The sequence below is a fragment of the Anarrhichthys ocellatus genome, unplaced genomic scaffold, assembly GCF_004355925.1.
Source record: "Anarrhichthys ocellatus isolate YVR2014 unplaced genomic scaffold, GSC_Weel_1.0 scaffold15, whole genome shotgun sequence".
Classification (NCBI taxonomy): domain Eukaryota; kingdom Metazoa; phylum Chordata; class Actinopteri; order Perciformes; family Anarhichadidae; genus Anarrhichthys; species Anarrhichthys ocellatus.
Window position 1 is genome coordinate 7,260,441 of NW_022280045.1, and position 10,259 is coordinate 7,270,699.

The 10,259-nt window shown below is 40.9% G+C and overlaps 2 protein-coding genes across 5 annotated transcripts; one reads left to right on the plus strand and one right to left on the minus strand.

Moving 5' to 3' along the window:
- Window positions 1–592: 592 nt before the first annotated feature.
- mrpl34 (mitochondrial ribosomal protein L34) lies at window positions 593–1,756 on the minus strand. The gene is made up of 2 exons (XM_031854706.1): window positions 1,610–1,756; window positions 593–1,171 (listed from the first exon to the last, which is right to left on the minus strand). Exons 1-2 carry the CDS (start codon window positions 1,663–1,665, stop codon window positions 853–855), a joined length of 375 nt encoding a protein of 124 aa, XP_031710566.1. The 5' UTR covers window positions 1,666–1,756; the 3' UTR covers window positions 593–852.
- Window positions 1,061–9,564, plus strand: LOC116387517 (protein ABHD8-like). Of its 4 annotated transcripts, none has more exons than XM_031854705.1 (5): window positions 1,061–1,131; window positions 5,741–6,567; window positions 6,681–6,851; window positions 6,991–7,207; window positions 7,305–9,564. In XM_031854705.1, the coding sequence occupies exons 2-5, from the start codon at window positions 5,750–5,752 to the stop codon at window positions 7,503–7,505; spliced, it is 1,407 nt and encodes a 468-aa protein (XP_031710565.1). In that variant the 5' UTR covers window positions 1,061–1,131; window positions 5,741–5,749; the 3' UTR covers window positions 7,506–9,564. The 4 variants fall into 4 exon arrangements, with proteins under 4 accessions (XP_031710565.1, XP_031710564.1, XP_031710563.1 ...); XM_031854704.1 differs by lacking the exon at window positions 1,061–1,131 and adding an exon at window positions 1,832–1,969; XM_031854703.1 differs by lacking the exon at window positions 1,061–1,131 and adding an exon at window positions 2,003–3,333 and having other exon boundaries at window positions 5,732–6,567.
- The last annotated feature ends 695 nt before the right edge of the window (window positions 9,565–10,259 follow it).

Consider the following 10,259-nt stretch of genomic DNA (forward strand, 5'->3'; position numbering starts at 1 on the left):
TCAATAGAATCTGAACAATAGCAAAACAACCCATACTCTAGAACTTTTATTGTCGATATTTAAGTGTTCATATACAATGCAGAAATGAGTATCTGGACATCAAGGGTACAGATACAACTTGAAGCAGTTAATTCTTTAAAATCTGCTCATACCAAAAACTGTAAAGTGTATGGGCTAAATCAGCTGTCTGCTAATTAATTACTTGCAAATTTCCAAAAAAGGGAAATGCTGTTAAAGTGGGAATCCGAGAGAATGTCATTTTTTTCCCTTACCGTGTGTTATTCTGGCATGTGACATGATCAATTAATGCCTCCATTTCTATCCTTGTCTGGTTTTTAGCTGTCATAGCTTCTCATTTTCAACAATATTTGGGCTTGAAAATGAAATGCAACTAATGGAGTGCTGGGTCACTCTGCCTGATGTGAGAGAGGACCACAAGGACCTGCTCTCTGGAAGTATACTTCCACCCAGCAAGTAACTCTTCCTGTATACTGCCTTCAGTTGAATAAACATACAACTTAACCACCACAAAAAGTAGATGGCAGCTCACTCATTTTGTCTTTGAATCAAATAACTTCACACAAGCAAAAAAGACTTCTGACAACATTTAATAATGATATGAACAAAACTTTATGGATAAAGAATAACTGGGTGAAACTACAAGGCTTCTTTTTGCTCAAGGCAAATGTTGTTGAAGGCCCGTTTTCCCCCTCCCGCCCACTAATAATGCAGGAAAGCCAACCCAACCCACACCCAGTATCACCAGTTAACCCAATACACAACGTTTGCTGAGCAATGGCAGCATTTCTGAACCAATGTCTGCTTTCTGAAAGTCTTTTCCATCAAGGTCCTTCAGTGCGAGAGTGATTTCCGTCCCTTTAACATGCGGCGCAGAATCACCTCGATGCCACCTTGTGAGCTCATCCTCTTGATCCAGCCGTGGGTCCTCTTGCGCTTGATGTTCTTGGGCTGATACTCTGTGCCTCTCTTCCTTGTCCGCACCTGCTGGTATTGCCACGGAAGCTGCCTGAACACGCCTGAACCCTCAGCTTGTGAAGAAAGTGGCCCACATCTGGAAATCTGAGGTCCTGCAGCTGCTCGGGGCACAATCCAGTTGCTGAACAATCTAAGGTGAGAGTTGCCAGTTACTGCAAGGTTCCCTGCAAGGAAGCTGTTGACAGATCACAGATGTTATAAACAAATGTTATTCTTTAATATCAACATTACGCCACAATTAAAACAAGTTGTAATACATTTATGATGCTGCTGCTTATGTGTGGAGTATCCTCATGCTCGGATCCCATGCCTCGGTTATCGACACAGTGATGAAATGTACAGATTGAAAACACATTTTAACTACCAGATTATTAATGAAACAATTGCAGCAAAATACAGATGTAAATCAATACCGTCGTCCATGATATGTTGATATTAACTTTATTAGCCATCACTAAGCTATAATTGAATTAGCCATGACCTAACTTAATACAATTCTGATTAAGTAGCCATGCTGCTAACGCACTGCTTAGCTAGCTTGCTGGTGTTAGCATCGTAAACAAACATTAGCTTTTACCGTTCGACTAGCATGAAAATACACAAACTCAGTTACCTGGTGGAATTGCGTAGTCCACACAGTCGGGAAACAGACGACCGTATGATGTTCATCTTTAGATATTTATACAGTTGACACAGACATGGGAACGGTGAAAGTCACAGGTCTGTCAGCTCCCTGCGAATATGAAGCAAGATGATTGGCCCAGATTTTTCAGCCAATTGAAAGGCTTGTTGCTGGAACTATTGTGTTTTAATGCCCTGAATAGCGTTTTTCAGGTTAAACTTTCGAGAAGTTTACCGATGGACACACACCATGTTTACCAATAAAACTGTTTATTGGCCAGGATAAAGGCTCTCGCTTTAACAGGCATGGTTTGAGATTATAGTGTCTGCCAGACGGGGGATACTAAACTCGGTAAGCAATGGGATTTGTATACAGCCTGATCGGACTTACTGCCTGAGAAGTTGAACATAAAGTAGGTTACTAACAAATGTTTGAAAGGTTATGTTTGGATACATTATTTCAACACACAATGAGCATGCGTATAAGAGACAATTGGTATGCAGATCACTGGGCAGGTTGAACATATTTATATTTTATTTCTTCATGACAAATATGAGATTGTATGAGAGGATCGGTTTTAGGAATAATGATTGTCTTTCGAGGATCAGGTCAAACCACAAAAGAGAAAACTTTAAGTTCTGGTCTAAGTACAAATACAATTCAACACACATATTGTGTATTGTAAATTGTACGAGTTGCACATTGAGTGTCGTTGGGTCTCAATAAGGAATATGCCCTTTCTTTGCCTAATTTGTTCACTGATGTTGGATGCAATACTTCCCTGTAGTGCTGTCTGGCATGTTAATATGCCTAATTGTTTTTCAGCCTCATTAAGATAAACATAAAGTAGTTATTGTTATTCATATCGAGCACTAAACAATAACAGAAACCGTTGTTTGCTCAGGCTCTCCGCCCCATAAACTGTCACGGCTGGTACTTCCGTGGCAGGCACAGGCCTGTCCCACTTGTACCAGAGTGTTGATGTGAGTTCAAGGGAAACGGAGAGACTCGGCACATCTTCATCTAAAAGGTCATTTCTCCCTTCAGTGACGCAGCATCTGCCGTAACATGGATTTTAAGGTGTCAGTGTATTTTGATGCAGTGAAGACGGTTTGAACGCAGGTGTAGGAAATTGACATGTTGGATCACACATGCGGGTCTGGTCGTGGTCATGTGTCCTTCTATGTAGATAATTAGCTGGACTATCATTTTGACATTTCTGTCACTCTGCCTGACCGAAAGCGCGCGCGCGCGTTCACACGCAATTCGCTGTTCTGTGTCAGCCTTGGCAACAAGGAAACAACCCTCTCCCATTGGCCCCCTCTCAGTGTTGAGCTGTTTGCTATTCGCCCTCCTCACTGCCACTCAGAAGCCCAAAAAAACATGCCCAAAGACTGCTGCAGATACAAGGGCGGCGGGGCTGGTCTGAGTGCGCAGTGGATGCTGAGGGAGAAAAACGTCGTTTGTTATCGTTATGAGGGTCTTATTGCGATGCAAACACCACGCTTTTATGGATTCATGCTTTATCGTCAATTCAAGCACCGCCGTGTTCTGTGATAGTCTCACGAGACCAATAAGAAGTGTTTATTATTTTGCAGCATCTCTAGCGCAGACAAATTGTTGCACTAAATGCAACGTTTTCTCAGTTCAGTTTCGTCGGCCCTCTTCTTTCGTTGCAGAACTCTAATCACCCTAAATCATCAGTAATTCTGCAGGTAAGGAATCGATTTGTATTGCATTGTGTTGTCTAATTGGATAATGTGTATGGCACAAATGCATGCTTAATTAATGATGTTGATAGTCATCAACATCATTAAATAGCTGCACAATGACTGCATGCATCTGTTTTGTGACAGAGTAAATATAATAGACCTATCAATAATATACACGCAGCAATTATGACCCTCTTCACCAGACTGCCACTGGATTTTTAATATGTTTAATTTTGTGATGCGACGTTGTGCATGTATTAATTATTGAGAATAGCCCACAAACAATACACAATTGTGCACGTCAAATTGTTGAAATATAGTACCTACTACTGCTGTTTCTGGCTTGTTATTTATTGGCTTGATATATCTATTTCATAGGCTTGCAGAACAAGCTAAGCTAAAAGACATTGTTGCATTAGGCATTTTAAACAGAAAGTAGGGGATAATGGTCTATCTTTTGCAAATATACGCATTAAATGTGCAGCGATCATGTCTGAGTGCGCCATTGGCTACTGTACTGTGTGTTGTGGAATTAGAGCAGCACACTGTGTACCAAATGTGTGTTACTGTAAGACTTGGCAGACATATCAACCTACATATTCTGCAATGCAGACAAAAAAAATCACATGGATGAGTAACCTTCAGCTTCTTTGACTTTGGAGGGTTTGTGGATCTGAGAAACTGGTCCACTTGCGCCCCTCAGGCATATTCAAATCATGTTGATCGATATCGGTCAGGAGGAGAATCCCTGGGTTAGATGACGGGGCTGTTTTGTCAGTGCTGATGTAGTTTTGTGTTGATGAGGTGTAGTGGCACCTCTAAGGTAGGGTCATCCAAACTGCTAAACATGGTCAGGTGACGTCCTGCTACATTGTCAAAATAGTCGCCCATGTACCACTTGTATGTATGTATGTATGTATGTATGTATGTATGTATGTATATATATATATATATATATATATATATCATAATGAGGACACGATGCAGAATTGATACTTTTGGATGTTTGTGGATAGACAGGCCTCCCAGTCAACATTCACTTGGTCCGGGTGAACCTGGATAGTACTTGATGTTCTGACCTTCAGACCACCCTGCCACCAAAAACAACACCACACATGCGCGCGCAGACCCATGCACACATGAACTCCCCTCAGGTATAGGCTTAGGTAAACCAGCTCCATTTCCCCCTCACTGTAGTGCCAGACATCTAAAGCACCAAGCTTTACAAGACTGTTTCATTATGATGATATATATTCAACCCATTAAGGTAAAAATAATTATGTATTCAAAGTATTTATTATCTGAAGAGACCTAGATGTTATGCATTCTTATTAAGAAGGAAGACTGGAGCCATGATCTAAACTACATGTCTTATAATATGCTAAGAGCAGTAATGTGAAATATGCCCTGAAGGCAGTAATCTGCAGTAACTGGGCTCTGTTTCACTCTGTTTTAACCGGGACACAAGGACACCTTGGGCTTCCATATAGATGTAAATCATCCCACTCTGTTTCCTAGAGATAACCCTCACAGGCTGGTTATGTATGAAAAATGAAGACTAATAATGCTTTACTTGCACAACTGCCAAAATGCAGTTTAAAAAACAAAAATGGTTTTCCACTCATCTCCATTGGAAGCAGTATAGCTTGGAAAACTGCCATCATGCTGTTATGAGACATACAGTTCACTGGCATGTACAGGGTCATGCCATATGACTGGTGTTTTCTATTTATATATCCTGCTTCTGACCATGTGAAAAGGAGGGGTTATTAATAGCAAACGTCTAAGTCCGTATGTAAATACTCCGTCGTTACTGACATTGAAACTGTAGCACAGTACAAGTATTGTTTTTATGTTGTCTGTTCATGAACTTGGAATCCTTGAACACTGCTTTGTCACCCAGGTGAGTGAGTTAGTCCAACTCTGCAACGGCTGTTGGAGCTGCACTTACACTTGCTACGGTAGTTTGAATTTGCAAAGCAGTGTTGAGTCCATTCAACTGAAACTGTCCGTGCTCTTGGTGTGTTTCATTTCGCTCAACGCTGGCTGTGGTCTGATGATAGGATAAAGAAGACCGTTTCATTGTAACTGCGTTGCTAGGAAACAGCTTGGGTCCAATTTTGTGACAACCAAGCTGGGACCCAATGTCTTCCTGTTGAGCTGTTGACATTCTCAAACACTGCGACAGGGAAATAAACCTGAAAACATTCATAATGCATATGTTTGAAACTGTGAAAAAAAAATCTGTTGTGAAAAGCTGAAGAAGGTTAACACGCTTCCGACACATTGTCTATTTTTCCCTTTTGTCGTTTTCATAAACCTACGTAATCTTTTTTTTATTTTTTAATCTCAAATGAAGCATCTGAGTAATGAGCTGCTTTATTGTGTCTGTGTGATGTTGTTTGTGCAGGGAAGCATCATGCTGACCAGTATCACTGAAGGGATACTGTGTTGCCTGACTGGGAAGGTTGCCAGTCTGGTCTTGCCCCTCGAGTCGACAGAACCCTCCGATGGTTTTGAGTTTGTGGAGGTGAAACCTGGTAGAATCCTGCGAGTGCGGCACATCATCCCTGAGCGTCATCCGGTAGTAACCGAAGAGCAAGTTGCAAGCAAGGAAAAGAAGGATGGCGATGATGATGACAGCTCTCCTGAGGATTGTAACGAGAGCAACACTGGCAGCAGTGTCCACTGCAAGAGGAAGATCACAGTCTACCGCAACGGCCAGCTGGTGATTGAGAATCTCGGTGATGCTTTGCATTCTGAGATCCTGCAGTGTCAGAATGGAGATCTGGAGCCTTGCAGCACCGTAGAGGTGGAGCTGGCTGACTACAAAGAAATGCCCTCTTCCCCAGACCCCAATCTTGTTCCTCCTCCAGTTCCTCCATCTCTTGGAGAACAGAAACCTGCTCCACCTCCTCGCCGCCGCCGTCGCAAGCCCAAGCGCACGGTGCAAATCGACTCAAAGAGGGTGATCTCAAGCTGCAAAGGGACGCACTCGGACGTAGCGCTGTTCTTCGTGCACGGTGTGGGAGGTTCTCTGGACATTTGGGGCAGCCAACTGGACTTCTTCTCTCGGCTGGGCTATGAGGTCATCGCGCCCGACCTGGCGGGGCACGGAGCCAGCACTGCCCCACACATTGCAGCAGCTTATACTTTTTATGCTCTTGCAGAGGACCTTCGTGCCATCTTTAAGAGATATGCTCGTAAACGCAACATTCTCATTGGCCACTCATATGGGTGAGGATTTGTGGCATGCCTTTGTTATAAATCATTCACCATATCGATCTATTTAGTAAAGATTAACATGCTGCTGTTAACATACTGTACCAATCTCATTCTATCTCTTCCAGAGTTTCATTTTGCACCTTCCTGGCACACGAATATCCTGATCTGGTCCATAAGGTGGTGATGATCAATGGAGGGGGTCCCACGGCTCTGGAGCCCAGCCTGTGTTCCATTTTCCAGCTGCCATCGTGTGTCCTTCACTGTCTGTCACCTTGTCTGGCCTGGAGCTTCCTCAAGTAAGATCTGCATTTGTGTGGTGCCAAAATTGACAACCGGAGACAATGACACACCACAGTCACTTCTCTCGTTGCTGAAAGAAATGACATAGAACAGCCTAAAATTAACTTCCCTCTCTTCTATTATCCTGAACTTCAGGGCTGGATTTGCCCGTCAGGGTGCCAAAGAAAAGCAGCTGTTGAAGCAGGGCAATGCCTTCAATGTGTCTCCGTTTGTCCTGCGAGCCATGATGAGTGGCCAGTACTGGCCTGAGGGGGATGAGGTCTACCATGCCGAGCTCACTGTGCCTATCCTTCTGGTTCATGGCATGTGTGACAAGTTTGTGCCCATGGATGAGGACCAGCGCATGGCAGAGGTAAAGCACATCTTGATTCGTCACGTAAAGTTTCCGTTGTTTGCTCTGCAGTGTTACCTGTTGTAATGTTCTGCCTTCATTTTGGCTCCCTTTCTAGATCCTTCTGTTTGCATTCCTAAAAGTCATTGAGGAGGGAAGTCACATGGTCATGATGGAGTGCCCTGACACTGTCAACACCCTCCTCCACGAGTTCTTTCTATGGGAGCCAGACATGTCCAGAAAAGACCGCATCAAGACAGACACAGCTCTCAGTGACACTCTCCACACACTGAAAATCAATAAGCCTATGGACAAATAACCCACAAGGAGTCTAGTTTTATTACACAACCAAGCAGAAGGCCTTTTGTGGCTTGTATTCTTAAGACTGCTACCAGGCTGAGTGCTGTTATAAACAGGGCCACATCTTAAGGATGCAGACGGCCACTGGTGCTCCAAGATAAAGCAGGACTTATAGGCATAGCGCCGACCAGAGAACGGTGGAACGAACATAAAGATGAGAGGAATGGATGCAAATACACAGTCAGTTTCCGCTTCGCTTTTTGATACCAGTTTGTGGTCAATTGTGTCACGTTTGCAAAATGACACAATACCTGGAGGACTATGTCAATTTGTGATTTGTGTTTGAAATATATCTGGCGAAGAACTGACTACTGCAAGATGCAGAAAGCATAAAATACATGAAATGGTGAGTGACTTCCCTCACGTTAAAAATATTCTGTAAAGTACAGCAGAGCTTCTGTTCAACCTTTACAAAATGTTTATTAACTTATCGTTGGGCCCGTCTTGCATTTGCTTTCAGTGGGAAACTTGCAAAATGATGTGTTTTAAATTGAGGATTTACAGATCTGACTGCTGGTTTGCCAGTAGAGTGAAGGACCGCTGATCGTAAAACTCGGAACTGTTGATAATAATAGTTTATTATCAAATACTGACTGGATAACAGTGGGACATGGGTCAAAGTCATTAAATATATTCCGATATACATGCTAAATATAATGAATAATTTCACCACATGCATATACAAATTACGTCATGAACAAAAAATATATATATATATATATAATTGTTCACCTGCAATCCAGCCATCTGTTGACCACGTACAATGTGAAGTGTACACCGTTTCAAACATAAAGACTCACAATCACAGCTATTGTCAATAAAATGTTCCAAATTACAATATATTTTCCATATATTGAACTCTAATATAAAATCTAACTCCAGAAAGCTATGTGTGCCTATGTTATCAATTCACAGTTGCATGAAAATTAAGTAATATTTAATGAGGAATTTATGTGAACTGGTTGCCAAAACAGATGTAAACAAACATGGATGCCAAAAGGTTCTTCTCCTTCATTCTAGCAGCCATTTCTGCAATAGTATATAATATCCTAAGGATACAAAGTACCGAGGCCCTGTATGAGTTCAGAATATGAAAAGGTGAGAGGGTTGTGTCAGTTGCAATATATTCTTATATTGAAAAAATTCCCTCTGCACTCATCTCTAGTCAAATGACTGTCCCTTTTAATGTGTAAGTATTATTTTTGCCTTTTATTTAAAAAAAATAGCAACTGCCATAACAAATTGTGGTTGTATTGACCGCTTTAAGCTGCCGAGTGTGTTCCCCTACTCCTCTTCAGTCTATCCTATTTATCTCATAGTATCAGACAGAAAGAATGAGCTAAACATTATGCTCACTAAAAGACATTCATTGATGGGTGCTGCTTTGTCTCATACTGGGACAGTCAGGTGTGAGTAAAAGCACAGTCTGATATCGTATCTATTGACTGGAGAGTTTATACTGTTTTAAGAAGTTGAGACTGGGATGTCCAAAGCTTAAAATCAAAAATGAGTTAGCCAAAGGAGAAAGTCAGTGTACAGACCATGCTGATCTGTTATATATGCATTTTTGACATGATGCTGATGCAACATGACTGGTCTTATGCAACTGGAATAAAATAGAGAGAAATAGAATAGAAATAAACTGACTTGGCACTGACATCTCAAAAACATTATATATTCTCTGTGGACTTTCCAAAAACCAACAAGTGCTGCTGATGCAATGTACTGTAGGTTTCTTTTGATGTAAAAGCTCAGTAAATCTGTATGGACAACAGGGTGCACATGTACTTCCTCTTATGCTAAAAGTGTGCATATACAAATTGTCAGTGCTCATATGTGCTATATCTTTTTGTGGTAAGCAAAATGTGTTAATGTTATTGTTGCATTTATTCATGGAAATCATAATAAATGCACTGCCTGAATGTGGATGCATATAACATTATATCTATCAATAAAGTTGGATTCAGTGTATGAATGTGCATTTCCTGGCATTAAATAAAACCGATGTTCACAGTCTACAGGTGATTTTGCTTGTTTATTTGCAGTAGTATAGTCTCTTTTTCTTTAGAGGGTGTTGGATGTAACAAAATTACAGTAATTTCATTAATGCAAAGTACACAAAAAATTTACCACATCAGTATTTTCAGATTTTCTTTCCTAATTACTTTTAATAAATACAATGTCTTTGCCTATCCTCATAGCAGTATACCTAATTTATTAATTCCCCCAAAGTTGTGAGCGCTATTATCCAATATTATTATTTTTTTAAAGCTTTTATCTCTTTTTTAAGTTTGTTATGTCATTTAATGTGATGTTATTTAATATTTAGCAGCTTAAATTTTGTTTGTCAATGCCAGAGATACTAACAAACTAAATGGTAAACTGATTGCCTTGTAATCAGTGAGAATAGATGGGTGAGCTGAAACATTACCAACACATTAAACTAATGTGTTTGAAAACAAACAAACAAATATCAATTATTAATTGCCTGGACAACTTTTTGTTGAACCATATCATTTTCTTAATATTACAAAATCGCTCTTCCCATATACCATTTAAATCCAAAATGCAGAAACATAACACAATAGCTTGGTTGATCAAGTTAATATTTACAATCGTTACAAAATTATGAGATTTAAACTACTGTTTTAATCCACTGAGAGACCCACGAGATAGCGTAGCAGCCCTCCGATTGGCTGAGCGTGTCCCAAGC

Bases quoted from the DNA above. Each gene is read 5' to 3' on its own strand.
- mrpl34 (XM_031854706.1), bottom strand. From the start codon at position 1,665: ATGAACATCATACGGTCGTCTGTTTCCCGACTGTGTGGACTACGCAAT. The intron at 1,172-1,609 runs GTAACTGAGTTT...ATCTGTCAACAG, and splicing joins GGACTACGCAATTCCACCAG to CTTCCTTGCAGGGAACCTTG.
- LOC116387517 (XM_031854705.1), top strand. From the start codon at position 5,750: ATGCTGACCAGTATCACTGAAGGGATACTGTGTTGCCTGACTGGGAAG. The intron at 6,568-6,680 runs GTGAGGATTTGT...TATCTCTTCCAG, and splicing joins CTCATTGGCCACTCATATGG to AGTTTCATTTTGCACCTTCC. The intron at 6,852-6,990 runs GTAAGATCTGCA...CCTGAACTTCAG, and splicing joins CTGGCCTGGAGCTTCCTCAA to GGCTGGATTTGCCCGTCAGG.